Below are 27,878 nucleotides of genomic sequence, written 5' to 3' on the forward strand. Positions count from 1 at the left end.
ACAGGCCTCAGGAGGTTTGCTACACAAAGATCCACATAAAAAATAGCTTTTTTTTTTTCTTTTTTAAAAAAATTTTAAAAAATAGTTTTTAATGCAGCACATACATCAAAGAAGATAAAAATTCAGGAGATATTGCAACACATATATGAAAAGGGAATCATATATCAAGGTAATCAAAACCTTATAAAATTTATTTATTTATTTATTTATTTATTTATTTATTTTATTATTTTTTTTAAAAGATGACCGGTAAGGGGATCTCAACCCTTGGCTTGGTGTTGTCAGCACCACGCTCAGCCAGTGAGCAAACCGGCCATCCCTATATAGGATCCGAACCCGTGGCCTTGGTGTTATCAGCACCACACTCTACCGAGTGAGCCACGGGCCGGCCTTAAAATTTATTTTTTTGTTCAGAATAGGTAAGACTACGGCCAACCCGTGGCTCACTTGGGAGAGCGTGGTGCTGACAACACCAAGTCAAGGGTTAAGATCCCCTTACGGTCACCTTTAAAACAAACAAAAAAAAGAATAGCTAAGACTAAAGAAAAGAGGAAATATTTCCATAAGATCAATAATTAAGGGCTGGCCCATGGCTCACTCGGGAGAGTGCGGTGCTGATAACACCAAGGCCATGGGTTCGGATCCCATATAGGGATGGCCGGTTAGCTCACTGGGTGAACTTGGTGCTGACAACAGCAAGCCAAGGATTGAGATCATCTCCTTACCGGTCATCTTTAAAAAAAAAGAAAAAAAAAAGATCAATAATTAAAGTCAGGATTAAATAATTTTCACACACGTGGTGCCATGGATTGAATGCCCCCCACCCCAACCTCACTGAGGCTTAATCCCTACTGTAACCGTTGAGGGTGGGAAATCCTATTATGGTCATTGAAAAGTGGGGCCTTGAAGAGGTGATTAGACTGTAGGACTGTGCAGTAGTGAATGGATTAAAAATGATGGTCAGGGTGTGGTTCTGAGGGTTTTAAAAGGAGGGTGAATGAGGAGGTTAGTCTCTGCTCTCTCTGCTCCACCATTTTTGCAATGTGATACCTGCCGTCACTGAAGCCACCGCCTAAGAAAGCCTTCACCAGATGTGTTCCCTGGACTCTGGACTTTCCTGCCTCAGAAACTGTAAGCAATGAATTTCATTTTCTTATAAATCACCCAGTTTCAAGAATTTTGTTATAAGCAACAGAAATGGACTAATACACGTGGGTTCAGAGGTGGGTAGATTTGAAGGCAGGGCCTTTGCACATGTTTGCACATATGGAGGTTAGAGATACAGAAATGGGCTCAGAGCCCCAGCCTGAACATCCCACCCACACATCCCCCAGCATGAGCCCCTTTGTTTGCCAGGGTCAGCTCTCTTGGTTCAATGTGATGCCCTGTACTGCAGCCTTTGGAAAGCACCCTTCATCTGTTTCGTTCTCTGAGGCTTCCTCTGCATTTGTCAGGCTCGAGCAGTTTTGTGCACCAGCCATCATGTGGTACCTGGCTTATTTACAAGAGAGGCAGGGGACCCCTTTAACCTTGGGGCATAAAAGGCCCTGGGAGCTGTTAATCATCTCAAGGTCTGGGATGGCACCTCTATGTAGGGGAGGGGAGGAATGGTCTGATTTCTCAATATAGTACCTCGCTTGGAAATACCCCTTTTTGTCTTTCCTATTCACCCCGCAAAAACCCAAGCCTGCGTGGGCCAATATCTCTCTCCTCCCTGTGTGCGGCTAACTGCTGGGAAGGAAATCCCACATCTAAACTGACTGGTTTAATTTTAAATTAATGACCACAAAACACAAAACACTGTCCTGCAATTCTACTCCATTTCTCAAAAAGGCTATATCCTATATTTTCTATCCTTTCTTTTTTTTTTTGGCAAACGGCCAGTACGGGGACCCGAACCACTGACCTCGGTGTTATCAACGTTGCGCTTTAACCAGCTGAGTAACCAGCCAGCCTTATATACTGTATGTTCCTTTCCTCATTTCCCATATCCTCTCTCCTCTTTAGTCTGATCAGATAATCTTAACCTCACATTTCTTAGAGAAAACAAAGGCCATCAGATTTTCCTACTGTTGGCCTCAAATCTGCCCACACTCGGACCCACCTTGACTTTGTCCATGTTCTGTCACATGAACAGAGAAGAACCGTTCCACTTGGGCCTCTCTCACCTTCTCAAGGACTTTGTTCTTGCCGTTACCTCCCTGCCGCGTTTATCTGTTTCTCCCCTCCTACTGAATCATTCCACCAGCATACAAAGACAGGTGCAGAATCTTTTATGTACTTTGATCCTTAAAACAAGCAATGCCCCCCTTGACCCCACATCTCCTTACAGTCAGTTCCCACTTCTCTGCTTCCCTATATAATGAATCTTCTCCAAAGGATGTGTGCAGACAGACGCACACACTGTCTCAACTTCCTCGCTTTTTAATTTTTTTGGCTCTAGATTGTCTTTAAAAAAATCATAGTTATGGCTGGGTTTCCGGTTTTAAAATGGCTTCCTGCCCAGATCCTTCTAAAATGATCATAAAAGAATAAAAAAAGGTGTAAACCCACAAGGACAAAGAGAGAGGGAGCGGAGACCAAGCAGAGGAGCAGCCAGCAGTGTTTGGGCAATGGACAGTGGACAACCACTGAGTAAAGTGAAATGCTGAGCCCTCAGTGCCCTGGGGACCCAAGCACTGATGAGAGCCAGGGTGACACCCTGCTCACCAGGGGGCATTAAGTGGAAATCTGCATACTAAACTTTGGGAACCATGACATTGCAAGCCCCATCCATGCATCTGGCTTTTTGGTACCAGACTTTTGAGGAAAGCCTCTATCCTGAAAGGCAGAGACCCACAGAAAAAAAGAAAGTGGGGCAAAAGGAGAAATGGCAAGGAAACACAGCTCTGATGGAGAAGTCTTCCCATCCTAGGGCCGGCCCGCGGCTCACTCGGGAGAGTGCGGTGCTGATGACACCAAGGCCACGGGTTCAGATCCCATATAGGGATGGCCGGTTGGCTCACTCGGGAGAGTGTGGTGCTGATAACACCAAGTCAAGGGTTAAGATCCCCTTACTGGTCATCCTAAAAATAAATAAATAAATAAATAAAATAAAAAGAAGTCTTCCCATTCTCTCCCTTAACTCTCTGGACCCCAAATGCTACTTTCAGGCAGTGCTTGGCCCTGGGGTCTCCAGATGTGGAGGGGACCTGTCCACAGTTTTCCTCTTTAGACAGGCTTTCCTACCATCCAGGCAGGCCCGGGGGCTCCTAGAGCTCTGCGGGAGGCTGTGACACAAATCTAAATCATTCTCCATTCCTTACACAATCAAGTCTAACTTTGAGTGGCGTTTCTGAGCTCCTGAACTCTTGTCCTTTAGCCAATGTGTCGTTCCCTCAAAACACGGATCCAGCCCATCCTGGCCTTCCCAGGCCTGCACTACCCCAGGCGGTGGCAGCACATTTCACCCCAGCCTGCGGGTCCCTAGGGAGGTCAGACACTGCCGAGGAGAAACTGCACCAAGAACAAGAAATGTGGGACTTTAAAGGCAGCGGGACACACAAGCCACATTCCGTGAGATTCCTGTCACGCGGAAATGGCAAAGCCACAAGGACACAAACCAGACGCGCCAGGGTCAGAGCCTGGCGGCGGGGGTGGGGAGGGCAAAGGGTACGGGGCACACTTTGGAGCGAGGGAAGGCTCCGTGTCTGGGTTGCGGTGCTGGGCACAGTTGTATTCATTTGTCAAGACTCTTTCTTTGAACTGTGCACTTAAAAAGCGTGTAAACTTGAAAGAATTAAACAGGGTAACATAAAAAAAATGTAAAGGTTGTAAATGATACCACAATAAACCTGACCTTTAAAAAAAGGGAGCGAGTGTAGCGTGGTCTGCAGGAATCAGACCGCCCGGGCCCAGATCCCAGCGCCCTCGCTGCACCTAGAGCGGGCGCGCTGCTCTCTCCCCCTGACTCAGTTTCCCTATCTGGAATGGGAACAGCAGCAGCAGCAGCCACTGGGATCCCAGGCTCATGGCCAGGATTAGAGAAGAAAGCCTGGGCACGGCGCCGGGACCCAGGCCGGAGGGACGCGCCGCCATGCAGGTCCCGCCGCCTGGGCGCACCCTCCGGCGCCCACCGCTCCCTGGAGGGGAGGCACAGGCACCCCCACTGTCCCCTGTGACCTGCGGTGGGGCGGGAGACAGCGGGGGCGCGGGGGAGCGGGGGCGCGGGAGACAGCGGGGGGCAGCGGGGGCGCGGGGGACAGCGGGGACGTGGGAGACAGCGGGGGCGCGGGGGACAGCGGGGGCGCGGGAGACAGCGGGGGCGCGGGAGGCAGGAGGGGCGCGGGGGACAGCGGGGGCGCGGGGGACAGCGGGGGGCAGCGGGGGCGCGGGGGACAGCGGGGGCGCGGGGGACAGCGGGGGCGCGGGAGGCAGCGGGGACGCGGGAGGTAGGAGGGGCGCGGGGGACAGGGGGGGCGCGGGAGACAGCGGGGGCGCGGGAGACAGCGGGGGCGCGGGAGACAGCGGGGACGCGGGAGGCAGGAGGGGCGCGGGAGGCAGGAGGGGCGCGGGAGACAGCGGGGACGTGGGAGACAGCGGGGACAGCGGGGGCGCGGGAGACAGCGGGGACAGCGGGGGCGCGGGGACAGCGGGGGCGCGGGGGGCAGCGGGGGCGCGGGAGACAGCGGGGACAGCGGGGGCGCGGGGACAGCGGGGGCGCGGGGACAGCGGGGGCGCGGGGGACCGCGGGGACGTGGGAGGCAGGAGAGGCGCGGGGCACAGCGGGAGACAGCGGGGGCGCTGGAGTCAACGGGGGCGCGCGAGACAGCGGGTGACAGCGGGAGCGCGGGGGGCAGCGGGGGCGCGGGGGGCAGCGGGTGACAGCGGGGGCGCGGGGACAGCGGGGGACAGCGGGGCGGGAGCCCTGGCTTCCCTGGCTCGGCCGCCAGCCGCAGCCCGATCAGCCTCCGCCTCGGTCCGGGCTCTAGCGCATCCTCGGCCCAGACCGAAGCTGCTTGTGCCTGTCCTACCTGGGTCTCCATGACCAGCGCCTCCTCTGTCTGCCCCATCTTTGCCGCCCCCTTCACTCCTTTTCTCTGCTCTGCGCCCCCGGATGACTGAGCAGCCGTCTCTCCGGGTCTTTTCACCGGTAAAATCAGATGTGCGTTCCGGGCAGCGGCTGCTGGGGACTGGCCCACTTCCAGCCCCAGGCTGAGGAAATTCCCCAGAGGGGTCGTGTGACCACCAGGCCGGGCTCGGCTGCCCTCTCGCATCAAGCAAACGACCTCAAAGTCCAAAAGTTGTGCAAGGATTGGAAGGTTCATTCAGATTACCTGTACGCAAGTAAAGGTCTAACCAAGCAAAGAAGCAAGGAGAAAAGAGGAGCGGTGGGGTCCAGTTTAGCCTAGTCCCAATCTGCGGGGCCAAACTGTTCCATTAACAGCAATTGATAAAAGCAGTTCTCCCAACTGTTTTCAGCATAAAGAAGAAAAGTATCGACTAGATTTAAATCAGAAAAACAAAGCATAGCCAGGAGCCCTCCAGGGTGCACCTATACAGACGTGGATACGATCCAACCAAACAGAAGAGGTCTCGGAAAATCGGAGAAAGGTAAAGAGAATAAAGCATTGCCTTGTCAGAATTGAGGCCAGGGACTCCAGGAGAGATCTACAAGCAGCAGAGACATGGGAGCAAAATAGTCCCAGTGGCCACTTGCCTCTTGCAGCTGGAGTCCTCTCCGGTGCCCAAAGCTTTCCAATTTTTGCCAGTGATTAAATTAGGCTCTCGGATTCCAAAGTCATAGAAATGAACAATGTACCCAACAGTAAAGCAAGCAACGCTTTATTAAAAGAGGAGATAAACTTATGTATAAGGGGGGTAGCGACAGTAAGGCTCCCCCCCACCCGCAGGGGAGCAGTTCACCGTCTTTTATAGGGAAAGGAGTTAAGGGCTGTCCAACTGTCAGTTACCTGATATGATGCTTGAGGGTCTCCACTTACTCTGCCCTTTTTTCCCAACAGCACAGTAATGCCCTCTGCCCTGTAATTATGGTTAGGCACCCTGTTGTTCAAAGCTTTCTTGAGCACCACCTGGGTGCTAGACACTGTGCTGGGTGCTGGGGAAACAGCAAAAAAGCAAGATCGTACCCCTGGGAAAGTGTACTAGTCCATTTCTGTTGCTTATAACAAAATACCTGGAACTGCATAATTTATAAGAAACAAAATTTATTGCTTACAGTTTCTGAGGTTGGGAAATCCAAAGTCCAGGGAACACGTCTAGTGAGAGCCTTGGTGGTGGTGACAGTGATGGCAGAGTATCACATCGTGAAAATGGTGGAGCAGAGACAGGAAGAGAGACAACCTCCTTGCACAGTCTCCTTTTAAAGCCCTCAGAACCACGTCCCTGACCACCATTATTAATCCGTTCACTACTGCACAGTCCTACAATCTAATCACCTCTTCAAGGCCCCACCTTCCAATTACCATAATAGGATTTCCCACCCTCAACAGTTACAGTGGGGATTAAGTTTTGGAGGACATTCAACCCAATGCATTCCATCCATGGCCCCCCAAAATTCATGTCATTTTCACATACAAATACATTCACTCAATCTCCCAAATCTTAACTTGTTTCAACTTAAAAGTCCAAAGTCTCAAGGTCCCACCTGTGAAATCAAAACAAGTAATCTACTGCCAACATACAATGGTGGGACAAGCATAGGGTACATATTCCCTTTCTGAAAGGGACAAATAGGCCAAAAGAAAGGGGTAACATGTCCCAGACAAGTCTGAAACCCAGAGGGCAGGCATTAAATCTCAAAGCTGGCGAATCATGTGCCTTGACTTCACGTTTGGCATTCTCTGCACACTGGTGTGGGGGTTGGGTCCCCAAGTCCTCAGGCACTCTGCCTCTATGGCTTTCCTTGTCTCCCACCATGCTTCAGCTCTCATAGGCTGGTGGTGCTCCAAGTCTGGAGTCTCCACAGCGGTTCTGCTCTCACAGTTCCACTAGATATGGCACTGATGGTATTTTTCTGCTGCAACTCTGACCCCACATTTCCTCTTGACATCACTCTAGCAAAGGCTCTATGCAGGGAATCCAGCCGTACGACAGATCTTTTCCTGGACCCCCACGCTTTTCTATGCATCCTTTGAAATTGGGGTGGAGTTTCCCAAGCCTCTACAGTTCTGGCGTTCTGTGAGCCTGCAAACTTAATACCAGGTGGATTCCGCCAAGACGTCTGGCTTGTATGTTCCAAAGCTGCGGGTCCAGCCACTCCTGGGGCCAATTTAGCCATGGCTGGAGCAGCCAGAGCAGCTGGGGTGCTGGTGCTGGAAGCTTCTTCCTGAGGTGGCCCTGGACAGAGAGCCTATGGAGGATGCCTCAGGCCTGTTCCTGAGACCATTCTGTCTCCCTAGGCCTCTGGGCCTGTAACAGAAGATGCAACCTCTGATATGCCTTCAAGGTTTTTTTTCCCTTTTCTTGATAATCCCTTTCTTCTGTACTCATCTCCTTAACGAAGGGTCCCTGGGCTACACCCTTGCTTTTGTGGCCAGGCTGAAAGTTTTCCAGTTTTTTGCCCTCTGCTTTCTTTTGAATTATAAATTCATAACTTTGCTGCCATAACTCAGCGTAGGCTGTTACAAGTAGCCATGCAGCTTCCTGAATGTTTTACTGCTTAGAAATTTCTTCCGCCAAATACCCTGGGCCAGCACCTTGAAGTTCCATATTCCATAAAACTTTTGGGCATGAACAGAATGCAGCCAAGTTCCCTGCCAGTTCATAGCAAGGGTGATCTTTGTTCCAGTTTCCAATAAGTCCCTTCTCATTTACATCTGAGATCTTCTCAGTATGGCCTTTACTGTCCATATTTCTATCAGCATTCTGCTCGCCACCACTTAACCAGTCTCTAAGAAGTTGCAAACTTTCCCTGGTTTTCTTGTGTTCTAATTCCCACCAGCAGGTAGGCTTTTCCTGGCCTGTTCCTCCAAATTCCTCCAGCCTCTACTCAACCTCCAGTTTCAAAGCTGTTTCCACATTTTCAAGCATTTGTTATAAGCAACAGCCCACTTCTCTGGTATCAATTTTCTATATTAGTCCATTTCTGTTGCTAATAACAAAATACCCGGAACTGGGTAATTTGTAAGAAAATGAAATTTATCACTTACAGTTTCAGAGGCTGGGAAGTTCAAAGTCCAGGGAACACATCTGGTGAGGGTCTTCCTTGGTGGTGATTTCAGTGACACAGGTATCACATCACAAGACGGTGGAAACAGACAGAGAGCGAGCTCCTCGTGTGCTCTCCTTTTACAGCCCTCAGAACCATGCCCAGCATTCCAAGAATGGATCAATCCATTTATGAAGGTACAGTCCTCACAATCCAATCACTTCCTCAAGGCCCCACCTTTCAGCTACCACAGTAACATTTCCCACCATCGTAACAGTGTCACAGTGGGGGTCAAGTTGGGGGGGGACATTCAATCGAAGGCAGAGAGGATAGTGGGTAAGGTGTGGCTCTGGATTTGAATCCTTGCTTTCATTCCTTCTAGCCATGTGGCCTTGGACAAAGTGCCTAACCTTGCCCACCCTCAGTTTCCTTGTCTGTGAAATAAGGTTTCTCTGAGAGTTACACGTAAAGCACTTAGCTCAGTGTCTGGCACATAGCGAGTGCTCAATAAGCATTTGTTATTGTTGAAGGTGAAGCCATACCATTAAATAAATATTAACAATAATGGGTAATGAGTTATGATGAGAGAAGCATAAAGTGTCGTGGGAACCATAGTGGGGACCTCCAATCCAGTCCAGGGTTAGGAAAGGCTGTCCAGAGGAAGCGCTATTTAAATTGAGAGGTGAGAGCTGGCTAGAGCAAGGGCAGTGTATGTGTGGTGTTTCTGGCAGGTGGAACAGCTTGTGCGACAGAAGAGGCATGGCATACTGGAGAGACCGAAATGTATCAGAATGTCACTTACTGTCTGTGTTAATGAAAAAGTTCTCTGTGGTGTCCAATATGGCAGCCACTAGTTACATACGACTATTGGAAATGTGGCTAAGGAGACAGTAAAAGTGAATGTTTCATTTTATCTTATTATAACTGATTTAAATTTAAATAGTCACGGTGGCTAGTCACTACAATGCTGGATGACGCAGGCAGGGTTGCAATGAGTGATGGAGGTGGAGATGGGGAAGGGCATCTGGACTCGGTCGCGGGGATCGTGGTATGGAGTTTGCATTTTCTTCCAAGTGCCATGGGAAGCCACAGCAGGGGTAGGGGTGGGGGTGGGATTAAGCTGAGTGAAGCAATCTGCTTTTCACTTTAACAGATCATGTCTGTTGCTTTAAGGCATATAGATTTGAGGGTGGGGATAGTTTGGAGGTGGCTACAGTCACCACGGGATAGTGGCTTGGACCAGGCAGAAAGAGAGACAAATTTTGGAGGTGAGCTGGATCAGGGAGTTAGGAATAAGGGAGGGGGAAGTCCTAGGGCTACTTGGATGGTTGCTGTGTCCCCAAACCCCAAGGCTGAGTCCAGACCGGGGCAGGGCCGTGAAATCTTGTTTCAGCTGTACGTGCAGGCCTCTCTGTCCACACCCGCTGGCTGGTGCTGGAAGCACTTTAACTGGGGGAACCTGAGACATCAGGGTCCCTGGAGAAGAGGCTGGGGGAAGCCCCAGGAGGTGGGAAAGTTCCCCCAAGCTGCTAGGTGGGTGAGTGGGGCTGCGTTCCTGGGGTACCTGCTGGCTTGAGCTTCTCCACTCCGTGTCCCCGCTGATGGGTCAGCCAGGACCCGGTTTTGATCCGCAGGGCTGCTGGAAGGCTGTCGTGGTGGGGAAGCGGAGGAAGCGGATGTCAGCACCCCAGGGCTGCCTCTGCGCCCGCCCCACGGGGCCTCGCGGCTGGACGGGGGGTGGGGCGGGGGCGGGGTGCGGGGCGTGTCTCCCCAGCAGGGTGTGGCCCGCGGTCCGGATGGCCGGTCCCTGATGGCCGGGGACAGTTCCAGCCCCAGTCCCCAGCGTGCCGACTGGCCGGGTGGACCGGGGCGGGGGACACGGGAGGCCGCAGCCCGCGCGGGCAGCGCAGCGCTCGGAGGCGGCTGGAGGTCCCCGCGGCCCCTCCCGGCTTCACTTCCTCCCGCAGCCCCCGTCGCCCGCCCCGCCGAGCGGCTCCGGGATCCCAGCGGCCCGCGGGGTGAGTCGCCGGCAATCCCGGGGACGTGTGAGGGGCCGCGAGCCTGACGGCGAGGGGTCGGGGCGGGAGGGGTCTACGCGGGGCTCCGGCTCCCTCCACCCGGGTCCCCGGATCCCTGCCTCTGCTGCCGCGGCGGCCGGGGGTCCCGGGAGGCGGGCCGGGGGCTGGACACGCGGCTGTGGCTGCTGGGCCTGGGGGCGGCCGGGGAGGCGGGATGGGCCGGGCTTTGGAGGGGACATCATCCAGGCTAAACGGCAGGTGGCCGGAGAGGGCCGCGCCCACCCCGGCGGGGGCAGAGGGCTGTCGGGTCACACCCGCAAGTGGAGGCCACCAGGCAGGTCCCCGTCCCCACTGCTTCCGTGGGAAAGTGCCCCAGGCAGGTTTCCGGGCTGTGGGAGCCTGGGCTGGATGGGAGCGGCCGAGGCTCTGCCCGCAGCCTACCCTCCCACTCCCACCCTCCCCCACCCTCCCCCACCCCCACCCTCCCCCACACCCTCCCACCCTCTCCCACCCACCCCCACCCCCACCCTCCCCCACACCTTCCCACCCTCCCCCACACCTTCCCACCCTCTCCCACTCCACCCCCACCCTCCCCCACCCCCACCCACCCCACCCTCCCCCACCCTCCTGCCTCCCGACCCCCCCCTCTGGCTCCTCCTTCCTTCTGCTCCTGCCCACTTGGGGGCACAGGGGCTCCCACCCCTGACCGGGCCCCACCCTTGCCGTGTGATGGAGGCTGTGGATTCCCTTTTCCTGTGAGGGTGACACTGTGCTGTCAGCCAGGCCTCCCTAGGGCCAGCCTCAGGCGGGGCGGGTGGCCTCCCTCCCTACTCTGAAGCCCCGAGACCCTGCGGCACAGGAGGTGGCATTTGATGCCCTCAGAGATGAGTCAGACGGAAAACACAAGCAGGCCCTGAAAGGTCTGAGAACTGAGAACATCACCGTAGAATGAGGTGGTTTTAGACCCGGCTCTGCCCACAGCAGGCGGCCCTGGGGAACCGCTTCCGTCCCCTGAGCCTTGCTTGTCCTGGCAGCCAGATGAGGGGCTGATAGACCGGAGGCTTTCTCCACGTCCCCAGAATCTCCCCTTTGTGGCAGGGGCCGTGCCTCGCGCCCCCCCAGCAGCTGCACTTCCGTCTGTTGCAAACGACGGCCCCTGGGCAAGACGTGTAGAGAAAGGGCTGGGCTGTTAACGCCAACGTCTGTCACCCCTGCACCGGGCCGAGGCCTCAGATACCAGTCCTACAGGGAAGGTCAGGGGCACTCATGGCTCTTCCTGTGGGACCCCGGCAAAGAGGCAGCCCCGTTGGGCCCTCCCCTGTTCCAGGGCCACCCTCCCGCCATAGGCCGCTCCCTCTCCCGGTGCTCGGCCCCCTCCCCCCTGCTCACTTCCCCTCCAGCTCCCTGCAGAGGGGGGATGGCCTCGCGTGCAGGTTCTCAACATCTCCTCTGCAGGCCCCAGCCAGGCCCACGCTACCCCGGGGCTGGGAGGAAGAAGGCACCCCTGACATGCCCATCCCCACAGAGGTTCCAGCTGGACCAGCGGCCTCCTGCCCTTACCATGACCTCACCCTCCAGCTCTCCAGCCTTCAGGCTGGAGACGACAGACCGAGGCCAGGAAGATGGCGCTGAGGTGGACAAAGGAAGGAGGGGCTATGGGGATGGGCCGCCCCCCATGGAATCACCGTACCAGGGCGAAGACCGGAACTTCTCCCCCCAGATCAAAGTGAACCTCAATTACCGAAAGGGAGCAGGTGCCAGGTGAGGCAGTTGATGGGGTGGGGCACCCCGCTCAGCTCCTGCGGAGCACCCCGAGTCAGGCTTGGTGGCCTCCCGGCAACAGTGTCCTTTACCCATAGCCTACAGCATCCTCGGTCTGGCTCTGATGGCTCCTGAGCCCCTCTGCTCTGCTCTCTGGGGTGGCTCCTTCTGGAACCTTCCCCGTTCTCGGCCTTCTGCCCTCGGAGGTCATGTTCTCCTATGTAGGGACACATTCTTCTGGCTCTAAGTGCTCAACCCATCTTCAAATCCTCCTTGTTTGTGCCCCAACCGCCCCCCTTGCCATGGTCCCTGTGGGGGATGGCAGCAGGATCCACACTCCATCCAGGGAGAGAGTCAAGGACATCTGGAAGTGTCCTGGGTGCTTCCTGGTTCTGCCTCAAGGGGGAACCTGGCACCCAGGGGATGTGGACTCTAAGGACTGAGGGTGATGGTCGTCTGTGCTTTGATTTTCTGGTGGTCTCTCTACCAGTTCAGACTGTGTGAGCCCACTCTCCCTGGGAGTCCTGCTGCCAGTGCTGCTGTGGGCTGGAGGCTGCCCCTTGCATCCCCCTGAGTGTGAGTCCTGCCCTGCAAGGATGGAGAATCCTCACAAGCCAGGCAAGACTCTGCCAGGGAAGCCCCTTCCTCCCTCATCATGCTTGAGATGCAGCTATCAGCCTTGGCCTCCCAGGCTAGAGCCCCTGTACTGTTTGTGCTGGAGGACCATGGTCCAAAGTGGCACCAGGGCAGCAGAGGGTGCACGGGGAGCTTCTGGGAGCAGCATAGCCTGCCCAACAGAGGCAAAACGGCCCCGTGATGCCCTTTGGAGCCTGTAGATAGCCCCTCACTGGGCTTCCCTACCCCAGCACCGTGATGCCACCCTGGTAGCAGGAAGCATTTTCTCCAAATGACCACTTCCTCTCCCAGGATGCTTGCAGGGCTCTGAAGTCAGCCGCAGAGCCCTCTTGGTCATGCGGTGGCCGTGTGGCCTTCTGGGTGGATGACAGCATGTCTGGCCAGGGAGAGGCTGACATGCAGCTTCCTGGTGTTGAGGAAGCAGGGGTTGGCTCTAGTCACAGTTGCAGCCATGCTGCTTAAAACTTGACTGACCCTAACGATCACCTCATGCACCAGAGTCCAACCCTTGCTTGATGCCCATACCACAGGAGACATTTAGCTGGAAGCCGAGGGTCCCCAAGGCACCAAAGAGCCACGCTTAGTCCCTTCATAGCTGCTGGTCATGGTGCCAGGATCCCAGAGATGAGCTGGCCCCTGTGAATAGTGACACAGCTCAGGAGGAAGCACCCCCCTATACCCCCCTTCCCTGTCACTAGACTCTGATGGGTTCTGATGAGTTACAAGGCCCCTTGGGTCTGTGGGAGAGATTTCCCAGAAGGGTAGCTTCTCAGTAAAACTCCATGAGCGTCAGATGCATTTCAGTGCTAGGCCCACGTGATACTCTGGGAAACCACTTGCTGCTCAGCCCAGAATCTCTCTGGGGGCTCAGAGTCAGGGCCAGAGTTAGACAGCCCCCATGAGAGCCCCATTTCTGCACTGTGTGTCTCTGAGCAAGTTATTTTCCCTCCCTGTTTGTCTAATGGAGAAAAGCAGGATATCTGATGGCTTTGGAGAGGAGAAGGTGGCTTTTCTCCATTCCTCGTCCTAGGCCAGTGGAGCACGCAGCCACTGTCAGTCTGTGGGCACCTCCTGCAACCTGTCCAGATCCAGAGACAAGCTCGAGAGCTGCCACATGTCATGTGTGCTGAAACAGACCCCGTGGGATAATGCGTCTGTTGAGAGGGGGTGCATCAGTCACCGGCAAAGGACAAGCTCAAGGGCTAAAAACACCCTTGCCGACTGGAGTTGTGGGGATGAAGCAGATCAGGGCCGCACAGGCCCCTCCTCCTCCTCCTGGAGCTCTGGTGCTTGGAGTCTCTTTGGTTGGCCCCAGGAGGGCAGAGGACGTCCAAAGGAATCCCCCAGGGCTCTTGGGCTTGAGGGATGTGCGGTGCTTACGGGGCTCCCTGAAATGGCTCTCTGGGCTGGGCAGTCTTCTATGGGCCTGTGGGCCTTCTCTGCCATGAGTCACAAACCACATCCCCCACAGCCAGCCGGACCAAAACTGCTTTGACCGTGACTGGCTCTTCGGCGTGGTCTCCAGGGGTGTCCCCGAGGATCTGGCTGGGCTACCAGAATACCTGCGCCGGACCAGCAAGTACCTCACTGACTCGGAGTACACAGGTAGACCCTACCCTGTGGGGCCAGGGCTGAAAGCTGGGCTGACTTGGTGGGCCTGGACTGTGGTCAGGAGCTGAGGGATGAGTGTTTTTGGCAGCTCTCCTGCCAAAAGGGCTGTTAGGGGACGCTGTGGATGGAGCTGACTGAGGACAGCCCCTGATGGTATTGGCTGCATCTCCCACTTTTACCTGCCCTGCCGGGCTCCCAGCTACCTCTGCCACCTCTAGCCCATTTCAGTGGCTGAATGGATACTCAAAGCATTTAAAAAAAATAACAGTGTTGTTGAGATATAATATATAATACATATACCATACACTTCACCCATCTCAAAGGACTTTTTGTCCAAAATCTAAATATCTTTTGTTGTGGCTGATCGGAAAAATAAACTCTAGAAGTTTTAAACAGTAAGGAAATGTATAATGCCGAGGATAAAAAAGACGATCTGTCATCATGGGCCCCTGTTAATGGTTTGGGACACATCTTTTTAGACTTTAATATGTTAGATATATATTTACATAAATGGGATCTTGCCATATATACCAATTTGTAATGTGCACCCCTCCCACTTAATATATCTTGTAGCATTTTCCATTTCTGTATACATCTAACTCAGTCACGTTAACCACTGCAGAGTGAGTTTTCCATTGTGTAGATTTACCATAATTCAGTTAACCAATTCCTTATCGATGACCATTTAGGTTGTTATTTTTGGCCTCAACTTGCTATGTGCCAGGCCTTCTGTGTGCTAAGCACTTTGTTTATATTATCCCATTTGATTTTTACAGTGACCCAGGAATACTCCCATTTTACAGTGAGGAAAAACTGAGGTTAAGAGAGGCCAAATGACTTACCGGAGGAGACAGAGCCATTAAGCAGTGGAGCCACGTACAAATACTGCTCCAGATATTCTTGTATAGAAGATGCTGCACATGGAATGAATTATGTCTTAGAAACCTAGCATCTGGGGCAGAAATTGTAGTCATTTCTGCTGATAGTTTAACACCTGTGCCTGGAGCCTTAAAGCCTGCAGCATGCTTGTGCTCCCACCCGTTGTGCGTAGCAATCTTTTCTATCCTCCCAAGGGCTGCTCTGGGGCCTGGCCTTGCTGTACGAGCTGGTGTGCAGCCCAACTGCTCCAGCACCCCGGTGTTCCTTCCCCTCACTTTTTTCCCACAGAGGGCTCCACAGGGAAGACATGCCTGATGAAGGCCGTGCTTAATCTTCAGGATGGGGTCAACGCCTGCATCCTGCCACTGCTGCAGATTGACAGGGACTCTGGCAATCCCCGGCCCCTGGTCAATGCCCAGTGCACGGATGAGTACTACCGAGGCCACAGTGCCCTGCACATTGCCATTGAGAAGAGGAGCCTGCAGTGCGTGAAGCTTCTGGTGGAGAATGGGGCTGACGTGCATGTCCGGGCCTGTGGCCTCTTTTTCCAGAAAAACCAAGGGACTTGCTTCTATTTTGGTGAGTGAGTCTTTCTTGGATAAATTGAGGTATAGAGGGGATGAGGCCCTGTCCAAGGTCACATGGTTAGTTGTGGCAGAGCTGGCACTTAAACCCAGGTCTGTCTGACCCTGATGCCATGCTTCTAACCCCTAGTCTGCCGATAAAAGCAATTCGTCTTAAGAGATGTTTTATCCTTTTCTGGCTGAGGAGGCTGGGCATGCATCCAAGGCCAGACCTGAGGAGGGGAGTGGCTGCTAGAACTGGCATGTGTTGAGATTCGACCAGGCAGAGCCTGCATAAAGGAGTAGTGTGCCTGAGCTCTGGCAAAGAAGAGAAAAAGAGGCAGGGGAGGTGGGGACCCTCATTGGCTGGTCCCTGTTCTGCCCCCTTAGATGGTAAAGAAGCCTGACCTGCTTCAAGGAGGCCTGACCTTCTGTTCAAGGAGTTTGAGGAGTAGGCAGGGGGAGGCTGGAGGCCTGAGGCCCAAGCTGCCCCTTGCCCACAGGCGAGTTGCCCCTCTCTCTGGCGGCATGCACCAAGCAGTGGGATGTGGTAACCTACCTCCTGGAGAACCCGCACCAGCGTGCCAGCTTGCAGGCCACCGACTCCCTGGGCAACACAGCCCTGCACGCCTTGGTGATGATCGCAGACAACTCAGCTGAGAACAGCGCGCTGGTGATCCGCATGTACGACAGGCTCCTCCAAGCCGGGGCCCGCCTCTGCCACACCGTGCAGCTTGAGGACATCCCCAACCTGCAAGGCCTCACACCCCTGAAGCTGGCTGCTAAAGAGGGCAAAATCGAGGTGAGTGGCTGTCCCCATACCCCGCCCCTCCCCACTTCTCCAGCAAGCAGCAGGACTCACCCCGAAATTTCTGCAGTGAGAGCCTGGGGTGTTGGTCGAGAGCAGTAGTCTCTCCACTTTTCAGTGAAACACCCCTCTTAGAAAGAAAATTTTCAGTAAGCACCTGGGTTTATAAATTATATATGGACTACTGAATTATTACATTAAATTATAAAACACAGGGACTTTTTAAAAAGACACTTGGGTTTCTTTATTAGGAGACAGTCTTTTTATATCCTTTGCCTATTTTGCTATTAGATTTGCTGTTAGGTTTTCTGCGTATTGATTAGTAACCGTTTAAAATAAACAATATTTTGTCTTCCATAACATTTACAAATCTTTCATTCGGTTCATTGTTTTTAAATTTATGCTATATTTTCCAATACAAAATTAAAATTTTTTTTATGTATGCAAGTGTATTTATCATTTCCTTTAAGGCTCCTTGGTTTTGCTATTGCTTAATTCCTGCTACAAGATTATATATAATATGTATATTATAATCACATATATTATATAATATATAACATTATCAATTATATTTTATATTGTATAATATATAGTGGTTATAATCATTTTATATATAATATATTACACAATATAGTTATATATCATATATACATCTTTCTATGTGCATATTTTCTCCTAAACTCATGCAGTTTTATTTATTTATTTATTTATTTATTATTATTTTTTGACTGGTAAGGGAATCTTAACCCTTGACTTGGTGTTGTCGGCACCACGCTCTCCCAAGTGAGCCATGGGCTAGACCCCAGCAGTTTTATTTTGAATACCTAAAATTTTGATTTATCTGAAAGCTATTTTGGTAGAAAGAGTAAGTATGATCCAGTTCCACTTTTTCCCAAATGGCCTGCCAGTTAACTGATACATATTTTCAGGCCTGGGGCCAACACTTAGAACACGGGGATTTTTTAAAGGTGAAGATAAAAATAAACACAAATACATAAATAGACATTTTGATACTTTTTTCCTGCCTTCCAAGTTTCCTGGAGTGTCCCAGAGTGTGCACCTCACTTTGGTGTCTAGAGGTGCTGTTGTGTGGCCTATGGAAGCCACTCCCAGTCTGCACCTTCTTTCGCCCATTCCTCATTTGTGCAATCAAATTGCTTCTTAACTTGTTTGGGTTAGGAACCCTTCTCTAGTCCATTGCAAGCTCTGACTACAAAGTGCACACACACGTATAGCTGGTAGCCTCTGATCTCCAGGAGCCTCAAGAAACCCTGGGCTGGGAGTCTCTGCCGTCTGAGAAGTCCAGGACAGAGGGTGCTGGGGCTGGAGCAGGGAAGGAGCAGCAAGGCTGGCTGGCAGGTGGGGCGAGTGTGGGTGGGTGTGAGAGTTTAGACACACAGGGATCTGTGCATATGGGGTGTCTGCCACAGCTCTGCAGACAGTGGGCAGCTCCGTGGGGTGCTAGGTGTTTCCCAGCCCTGGCCCAGCAGGGCAAGCTCATGTGTCTGCCCTGCAGCTTTTCAGGCACATCCTGCAGCGGGAGTTCTTGGGACCATACCAGACTCTTTCTCGAAAGTTCACGGAGTGGTGCTACGGACCTGTCCGGGTGTCGCTGTATGACTTGGCCTCTGTGGACAGCTGGGAGGAGAATTCAGTGCTGGAGATCATCGCCTTTCATTGCAGGAGCCCGGTGAGCCCACCGGGGTGTGGGTATGCGTGGAGGGCCTGGCAGAGCTGCCAGCAAGGCCCACAAATTGGGGCTGCCTGCTGGACCACACCTGCCTGTTCTTGTGCCAGTGGGGGTGTGGCTGTAGGGTCCAGCAGGCACGACTCAGACCCAGCTGCCAAGCACACGCTCACTGAACATTCCAGTCTCACCCAACCCAGGGATCACACCAGGGTCTCTTGCGACCAGCACCTCCACCATCCAGGGCCAGGGTGGAGGCTGGGGGGGGTGTCATTTGGGGCTCCTGGGGTATGGGAGCCTGCTCCCTCTCCCCTCCCTACACTTCCATCAGCCCTCACATCAAGCCTGATGTGAAGTTGCCCCCTGTCTACACTTGCTGAATATACCCATGGCTTCGCCCTTCCTACCCCAGCACCGACACAGAATGGTGGTCTTGGAGCCATTGAACAAACTCCTGCAGGCAAAATGGGATCTGCTCGTTCCCAGATTCATCCTCAACTTCCTGTGTTATCTGACCTACGTGTTCGTCTTCACCACTGTGGCCTACCACCAGCCTGACCTGGAGAAGGCAAGGGCAGGGAGGGCACACCCTGGGGGAGGCCTGCTTGAAACAGCCCTGGAGGAGGATGGGGCAGGGATTTCCATCCCCGTCCTGCAAGGGACAACACTGAGGCCTAGGCTGCTTGAGTGCTGTGCCCAAACTCTCATGGCAGTCAGCACCCCAGCACTGACAACAATGGTGAACTATTACTGAGTGTCACCACATGCGAGCAAGTGCTGAGTGACTGATATGCTAACTACGGCTCACACACCCCCGAGGTGATAAACTGTTGTCATTCCCAATTTGCAGTTGGGGGAAGGGAGGCTCAGAGAGGTCACACAGGGTCACACAGACTGTAAGTGGTGGAGACAGGATCTGAACCCAGGTTCATAACCACTACACAACGTGCCTCTCAAGAGACTAGAGCTCAGGGGTCCTTCCTGGACGCCATGTCCCCTCTGCTGCTCTGAGTGGCCTCTCCATAGCTCAGGCTCAGAATAGGTCCTCAGCGTTGGTTTTGGGGTGAGCTGTGGAGAGAAGGCCCATGGCTCTAGGTCTTATCTGAGTGTCTTCGGCAGGCCTTTCTCCCCCTGAAAGCCATGGCTGGAAACTCCATGCTGCTCCTGGGCCACATCTTGATCCTGCTCGGGGGGATCTACCTCCTCGTGGGCCAGGTGAGGGCTTCTCCCCACTATGTGACTCTCAGTCGACCAAGAAGCAAACCTAGAATTCTGCTATGGGGGTCTTCGAGTGAGCTAGCCACAAACCCTTCATTGACGGGGAAACTGACTCCCCTTACCCAGTCTTACCCAGACCAACCAGTCTCACCGCAGCTGAGGCCCATAGGTCTGGTTTTGCCTTCTGAGGCCTTGGTACCCTCCCTGCCGTGCTTTCTAGAGTACCCGTGGGGTGGCAGGTGGCTTATCTGATAGCCTCGCAGTGTGGGCTCTGCTCCCCCAGGAATCGAGCTGAAACCCCTGCCCCGGAACCCTCAACTGGGGCATTCCTCACTTGGGGAGCACCGAAGGCTGGGGCAGGCAGGGCTCAGCCCAACTCCCGCAGCAAGGCCTTTTCAGATGGAAGAGCTTCAAGCTTGCAGGAGACAGCCTGGACACCAAGACATTGGGATCTTCTCAGAGTGGGCAGAACCGGGGCACCAAACCCAGGCTGGCACCCTACAGGGTGCTCCTGTTGAGGCGAAGGAGTGGGGGACAGAGGAGCTCTCCTCCCCATATTCAGGATGTGGGCTCTTCATCTGGATCCGCAGGGCACCAGGAGGCCCCTGGCATTGTCTGGGTGTCTGTGGGTGGCTGCTGTTTTTAGAAAGAGGATCCAAAGCTTTCTCAGCATCAGAAGGATTCTTGAGACTCCTGAAGTGAAAGCTGCTGCCTTAGTCCCTGAGATAGTCCTGGCCAGGCTCCTACTCAGCCAGGCCCAGGCCCTGCCCTTGTGCCCAGAGAGCAAGTGTCACACCACTCTGTCCTCCGCAGCTGTGGTACTTCTGGCGGCGCCGCCTGTTCATCTGGATCTCGTTTGTGGACAGCTACTTTGAAATCCTCTTGTACGTGAGCTCTCACTCTTCCTCCCCATTCCCCATCTCTGAGGCTGGGGAGAGGCAGTGTGGCAGCGGGCTCCGGGGCAGGCTTTAGAGGTGAAGAAATGGGGCCCCCCAGAGCTTCCCGGAGTCGGGAGTCTGAGCTGCCGTCCAGCCTGGGGCTGTTTGTGCTCCATCCTTGTAGTAACCCTGACTGAACCCTCACTACACCCCGTGGAGCCTGAACTCTTTTCCTGCAGTGTCTCAACCATGAGAACACTCTACAAGTCAGGTCTCATTATTATTACCATTTTACAGGGGAGGGAACTGAGGCCCATGGAGGTTAAATCACATGCCCAGGATGGAGGTCAGGCCTTGATTGGGTCCAGTCTCAGACACATGAGGGACATCTCAAGCCATCAGACTGTGGCAGGAGAGGCAGTGGAGGTCAGCGCTAGCCGGTGGATGTTGGGGGACATAGCCAAGGGGCCTGGAAGCTGACCTGGCCCCTGGTCCCATACAGCCTGGTCCAGGCCCTGCTCACAGTGCTGTCCCAGGTTCTATATTTCCTGGCCGTCGAGTGGTACCTGCCCCTGCTTGTGTTTTCACTGGTGCTGGGCTGGCTGAACCTGCTGTACTACACGCGAGGCTTGCAGCATACAGGCATCTACAGCGTCATGATCCAGAAGGTGAGAGACAGGGGTAGCCCAGCTGGTGGGAACCAACATGGACAGAGAGGCTGAGCAACCTGGGCAGAGAGTCTACCTGTGTGCCGTCCACCTGGACACTCGCTGCGTGTAAGCTCGAGCATGGGCATGCATGGCTCTGCTCCCAGGGGTTTGCATGCATGTGCAGGCACATGCACATACGTGTGTGTACAGGTGTCCACCCGGGAGCATGTGCATCTTTCTACACCAAAGGAGCAGAGAAATGTACTTAAGCGTATCTGTGGTCTGGGTGCTGGGACATGTGGCCATGTGCATGTGTCTGCATTCATTTATTTTATTCAACAAAAGTTAAGGGAGTACCTACGACGGGCCAGACCCTATTCTAAGTGTTGGGAATACAGAGGTGAACAAAACAGATTCATTCTCCTGAAGCTGGTGTTCTCATAGGGACGCTAAGAAAAACACCAAAACACTAAGAAAACAACTGAGAACGCTGCAGACACGTGATGGAGAATGACATGGGCAGAGGGCATTTTAGGTGGGATGGTCTGGGAAGGCCTCTCTGAAGGGGTGACATTTAAGTTGAGACGTGAAAGAATGATTCAGCCAGCACAAGGCTGAGGAGGAAGCCTTCTTGGCTGAGGGAACAGCAAGGGCCAAGGCCACGAGCCAGAACAAGCTCGGAGTGCTTGGGTGGGGTGGAGAGGTGGGGGTGGCTGGGGGGCGAGGGAGCGGGGACGGGGCAAGCTGGGGGAAGTCCGGGACCAGAGGCTTTCAGGGAGGGTTTGGAGGCCCCTGGAGATTTTCAAAAAATTGTGGTTAAAATATACCTAAAATTTTCAATGTCGACCGTTTTTAAGTGTGCAGTTGAGTGGCATTAAGCACATTCATCACCAATCCTCTCCAGAACTTGTTCATCTTCCCAGCTGAGACCCAACGTCCATCAAACCCTGACTCCCACCCCTCGCCTAGGCCCCGGCAGCCACCATTCTGCTTTCTATCTCTGTTTGAGGATGCTAGGAACCTCACACGGGTGGAATCAGACAGTGTTTATCCTTTTGTGACTGGCTCATTTCACTAAACATAATGTCTTCAGGTTCATTCACATTGTCGCTTGTATCAAAATTGCCTTCCTTTTTTTTTTTTTAAAGATGACTGGTAAGGGGATCTTAACCCTTGGCACGGTGTTGTCAGCACCATGCTCTCCCGAGTGAGCCACGGGCCAGCCCTTTCCTTCCTTTTTAAGGCTAAATAATATTACATTGCATACACCACATTTAGTTGATCCATTCATCCATCAATAGACACGTGGCTGCTTCTACGTTTTAGCTACTGTGAATAATGCTATGAACATGGGTGTGCAAATATCCGATGCTTTTGATTCTTCTTGGTATATATACACTGGAATTGCTGGATTACATGGCAATTCTATGCTTAATTTTTCGACCCTGGAGGATTTTTTTTTTTTTTTTTTTTTTGGCGGCTGGCCAGTATGGGGAACTGAACCCTTGACCATGGTGTTACAAGGCTGTGCTCTAACCAACTGAGCTGCCAGCTCCCCACCTGGAGGGTCTTAAGCAGGAAAACGATGAGATCTGAGATAGATTTTTAAAAGGCCCCTTTGCTCAGCATGGCTCCACGGGGCCTGTGTATGCACGTGTGTGTGTGTGTGTGCCTGGGGTAGGTGTGGGGTTTACATGGGAACTGTGTTCAGGGCAGAGGCGGGGGTCTGGGATCACGCCTGGTGGCCCAGCCACCCATCCTAGCTTCTGGACGTTTGTTCCAGGTCATCCTGAGGGACCTGCTCCGCTTCCTCCTGGTCTACCTGGTCTTCCTCTTTGGCTTCGCTGTAGGTAAAGGCCCCCTCTGGCTCCCGCCCATCCCTTGCCCACCCCGCACACCCTCAAGGCTGCCCGCTTGTCTCCCCAGGCTGAGGACCCCTCCCCCTCCATTCCACAGCCCTGGTGAGCCTGAGCCGGGAGGCCTGGGGCCCTGGGACCCCCGCAGGCCCCAACAGCACAGAGGCAGCACAGGCGGAATTGGGACAGGACCAGGCAGGTGATGTGGCCCCATACGGGGGCATCCTGGACGCCTCCTTGGAGCTGTTCAAGTTCACCATCGGCATGGGCGAGCTGGCCTTCCAGGAGCGGCTGCGCTTCCGCGGGGTGGTGCTGCTGCTGCTGCTGGCCTACGTGCTGCTCACCTACATCCTGCTGCTCAACATGCTCATCGCCCTCATGAGCGAGACCGTCAACAGCGTGGCCACTGACAGCTGGAGCATCTGGAAGCTGCAGGTGCCGCAGGAGCCCCTGACGTGCTGCTGAGTGGGTGCTCAGTATGTCGGTCACTATTGTCATGGTCATTATCATCATTACGAGTTTCTTGAGTGCCTACTGGTGGGGCTGGGCACAGTTCCAGGTGCTACATACACAGCAGAGAACAAGACAGTCCCCTCATGGAGCTCTCATTCTGTGTCCATTGTACATAAAATGGGGTCAGTATGGTGGTGGAGCTGGTCAGGATGTGAAGGTCTAGGGCCTGCGCAGCAGAATCCCCATAGCTGCGGGCTGGTATGACACCCACCTACACTGCAAGCAATAGCTGTTTCTTGACCACAGAAAGTCAGGGGTGGGTCTTGGGCTGCTGGTGCAGGGAGAGCCTTTCCAGGGAGGCTAGACTGTGCTGCCCATTCACTGTTGGCCTGGGGCAAGCCCCTCATCTCCTCTGAGGCTCATGCCTGACTGGCTTGCATGCCAGTGGGCATGTGCATCTGTAGGCAAATTAAGTTCTGTCCCAAACGGTGTGGCATTCTGGAGTCTGTTAACAAAGTAACAGCAAGTAATTGTCCAGCACTCTACCTGCTGACTCCCCAACAACCATCTGAAGTGCATTATCCTCAGTCTACAAATGGGGAAACTGAGAGTCAGAGAGGTTACCACCACACGTTGGAGCTGGATTCAGATCCACATGCTTAATGGACTTTGGGTTACACTGTTAAGTGTGGTGGTATGTCTTCCTGCTCCCCTTGCCCTGCACACCTCTTCCTCCAGGCAGGGTCCCAGGCTGCTCTGTCTGATGCATCCTTTGTCCCTAGAAAGCCATCTCTGTCCTGGAGATGGAGAATGGCTACTGGTGGTGCAGGAGGAAGAAGCAGCGCATAGGGGTGATGTTGACAGTGGGCACCAGGCCGGACGGTAGCCCCGATGAGCGCTGGTGCTTCAGGTGAGTGAGATGGGCAGGGGAGAGGGGTTGGGGGCAGTGGAGGCCAGCCTTACTCTCCTGAATGCCGGGGACAGCTGCAGGAGCCAGGTCTGGGGGACAAGGCAGGGCCGAGGAGTGTCAGGGGACTCCACCCTGGACAGGTGAGGTCAGGGATGCTTGATCTCACAGGCCCCTGGCTGTCACTGCCTGTAGCTCTGCCCGTCTGGCTGTCTCCTGTCCCAGTGGCTTAAACTGAAAGCCCCCCCCAGTGATCCCTGACCCCTCCTTCCACTGTACCACCCTAGCACGTGGTGCAGCAAGGAGGCCAAGAAGCCCGAGAGGCCATGGGGCTCCCAGCACACTCGCCTTGCCCTGGCTGCTCTAAGTGACCACCCCTAATCCCCCAGCCTGATCTCAGAGCTATAACCTCTTCCATGGAGAACAAGCCCTTCCATGCCCAGGGAATGCTGGGGTGCTGGAGAGGGAAACCGGTGATAAACGTTGAGCCAGAGACAGACACGTTTGTGGGGCGGCAGCTGGGCAGGGGGAGGGCAAGGGTCTTAGGCATGTGGAGCAGACACGAAAGGACCCCAGAACCTGGAGCACAAAGTTACACCTGATCTAAATTCCTCTTCTTTCTCTTGGTAAGTCATGGTGCTGACAACAACAAAGTTGAGGGTTCAGGTCCCTATACTAACCAACTGCAAAAAAAAATTTTTTAAAAAACACAATACTGGGCCGAGCCCATGGCGCACTTGGGAGAGTGTGGCGCTGGGAGCGCAGCAACGCTCCCGCCGCAGGTTCGGATCCTATATAGGAATGGCCGGTGCACTCACTGGCTGAGTACCAGTCACGAAAAAAAAAAACCAAAAAAAACACAATACTGAATTCCTCATCTCTGGTTACTCTGGGCAACCCAGGCTGCTGTGAACAGTCTGAAGGGATGGATGCCTGTTCTTCTCTGCAGGCACCTGGCCTGGGGGCTGCAGTCTGATAGCCTGGAAGATGGGGCTCCAGGTGGGATAGTGGATGGCCCAGTGTCCTGCAGAGAAGGGCAGAGAACCCCATCCTCTTTGCTGTTCCTGTGTCCACTATGGCATCTGCACAGTCCACCCGCTTGGTGGCCGGCCCCTGTCCCGGGGCAAGCAGGCTAGACTGCTGGCTTCCCAGAGTCTCAGAGCTGCTCTGTTGCCCGCAGGGTGGAGGAGGTGAACTGGGCCACGTGGGAGCAGACGCTGCCCACGCTGTGCGAGGAGCCGTCAGGGGCAGGCGTCCCTGGTGAGTAGCCGTGCTGGCTGGAGCTCCGGCCCTGGGGTGTGTGCATGTCTCTGGTTGGCCACACAGCCCTGGAGAGTCTGGCGGAGGGAGGACCCGGAGACCTCCCCACGGCACTCTGCAGCTCCACTCTGCCATTTCCTCTCACAGGGACTGCCCTTAAAGCGGTGCTCCCTCCTTCCCTTCACCCGCACCTGCTGGCCTCCCGGGCTGTTCCCGCTTCCTCCAGCCCCGCCCTGATTGCAGCCTTCCCCGCCCCGCTTCTCCCATCTGGGTTCCAGCCAGGTGTACCCTTTGCCCATTCAGTTGGGTATGGAGAGCTGGTCCCCAGCCTGGCCTGTTCCCCTGCCTAGCACAAGTGGCACAAGTGGCATCTCCACAGGTGGTCCTCAGTGGCTCTGCCCTGCCTGTTGGGCCAGCCTTGCTTACCCTGAGCTTTCCCTACTGCACAAGCCCCAGCCCCGTCACACCCGTGAGGAGGAGCCACTTCCTACGCCTCTCCCCACCTCTCATGGCTTTGTCCTCTCCATTCTAGTGTAGTGACAATGGCCCTGCCAGTCCCCACTCAGTGCCCCTGCCTAGACCGACTCTGACTCCTTCCTCCCACCATAGAGGCCTGTGCTGGGGGTCAGCTCTGTCCACAGCGTTCCCTTTCTTACTGCAACCTCAGTAGCTCCCACCTCGACTTGCACTGGCTTCTCTCTCTCTTCTCCTTCTCCTTCCTGACAAACTGCATGTGCTTGTGCCTGTGGGGCCAACCGCCCCCACCCCCCAAAGAGCCTCCTGAGTCATGCATGACCCCTGCTGCAGGCTCCTCAGGCCTCCTTCTGCTCCAAAGTCCTGATGATGGGCCTCAGAGTCTGGTAGTTTTCCTTTCTACCCTCCTTTCACTTCAGCCCCAAGACTCTGAAAGCCGCCTTGCCCCAAGCATTCCCCACCCCAATCCCACACCCGCCACCTGCTGCGGCCTCCAAGGGGAACAGCAGGTGCATCACCCGACCCCCTCCTCCCCCAGGTGGGAGTCCTGGAGGGCCTCTGCCCATCTCTGCCCCCGGCTCTCCCACCTGGTGCTCAGGCAGCCACCCACCCTCTGCCCCTGCTCTCAGTTCCCCTGCGTCTGCACGCAGATCTCAGACAAGCCCTGCCACTCCAGGCTTGCCCCACTCCAGTCCCACTGATGCGGACAGAATCTACACCCAGCCCGCACTACACCATGCCTCCCACTGCCTGGAAGGCCAGGCTCTACAGTGCTGCTTTGCCTCCTATGGATTTGTCACCCCTCTTCCCCTGGGTGATGGAGCCACAAAAGATGACTCAAAGCCCATATCTTCTGAGCAGTGAGAAGCCCCAAAGTGGTTAATCTCCCAGAACCCTTAAAGAGAGAGGCATTCCTTCCATTTGGGAAATTAACCTCGAATTGGGGTTCTCTTCCCACATTTGTTCTCCAGACCAGGAAGTTACAGGAAGAGAACATAGGTGGGGTTATAGTTTAAGAATATAGGCTGGTAACTCTCAGTAAAACAAGCAAAGTGACATTCCATAAGGCAATATAAGTGATCCACCAACAAAAGCTTGATCTTAGCAAACATTCCTTCTCCCTACACAGGTTCCCAGTATCTTCACGTGTCAATCAGTAACCTGTCTGTCTTTGAACCAGCAACTTTGCTGTGTTACAATTCTTTATCTTACAGCAGAGACTATAGCCTGGGCAAAATTTCCTGTTTTTTGCAAGGTCAACATTTTATATGTACTTTTAAGAAGTTAGACTAAACCTGACAGTACAAGAAACTAGGCCCTGTGAAATATATTTGCTTTATAGTGTACTCCACACCTCAGCATGGAGGTCAAGGCCAAAGCCATTGTCCATCCCACTTCCCTGTCTGCTGGACAGCCGGTTGGTCTGCTGTGCTCCTTGTTCTTTGCTTTCCTTCGCTCTTGTCTCTGTCGGAAGTGCCCTTTCTCCCCACTGGATGTCCAAACACTCCACCTCCCCTATGGGATGGGTCCCCTCTCTCCTCTGAGCTCCCTGAGCATGGACTTCCTTCCTTCCATCTCTTCAGCATGTCTCAGGTGTTCTCTTCTCTGACACACAAGCTCTAGGACTTTCTCAACACCGCACTCTCCCGAGTGAGCCACGGGCCGGCCCCAAAGCTCTAGGACTTTAAGCTCCTTGGGGAGGCCCCTGACTGGCACATGGCAGGGACTCAAGAAATGCTTGTGGAAGGAGGGAGGCAGGGGGAGGGATTTCAGGGCTCCAGGATCACCTGCTGTCCCCAGGGCATGATGTACTTTAATGGCTGTGGCCCTCTACTGTCTCCCAGGTTCTTGCTTCCTGGGGACACACCCAAGGGCCAAGCTATAGTGCTCCCCATCCTGTTTACAGGCACGAGGAAGAACCCCACCCTGGCCTCCCAACCGGGGGAGGACAGAACCTCAGAGGAAGACCAGCTGCCCCTCCAGCTGCTCCAGTCCCACTGATGGGCCAGATGCAGCAGGAGGCCAGCAGGGAAGAGCAGGAATGTTTCCAGCTACACCCGCTGGCTCTAT

The 27,878-nt window shown here is 54.2% G+C and overlaps 1 protein-coding gene across 1 annotated transcript; it reads left to right on the forward strand.

Moving 5' to 3' along the window:
• The first annotated feature begins 10,114 nt into the window (after positions 1–10,114).
• Positions 10,115–27,878, forward strand: TRPV2 (transient receptor potential cation channel subfamily V member 2). Its single transcript, XM_063112279.1, has 15 exons — positions 10,115–10,167; positions 11,693–11,928; positions 14,036–14,169; positions 15,343–15,633; positions 16,121–16,419; positions 17,942–18,115; positions 18,525–18,680; positions 19,232–19,327; positions 20,144–20,214; positions 20,711–20,876; positions 22,642–22,708; positions 22,815–23,149; positions 23,950–24,077; positions 25,255–25,334; positions 27,715–27,878. The coding sequence occupies exons 2-15, from the start codon at positions 11,729–11,731 to the stop codon at positions 27,807–27,809; spliced, it is 2,292 nt and encodes a 763-aa protein (XP_062968349.1). The 5' UTR covers positions 10,115–10,167; positions 11,693–11,728; the 3' UTR covers positions 27,810–27,878.

This window comes from Cynocephalus volans, chromosome 10 (genome assembly GCF_027409185.1).
Source record: "Cynocephalus volans isolate mCynVol1 chromosome 10, mCynVol1.pri, whole genome shotgun sequence".
Taxonomy (NCBI): domain Eukaryota; kingdom Metazoa; phylum Chordata; class Mammalia; order Dermoptera; family Cynocephalidae; genus Cynocephalus; species Cynocephalus volans.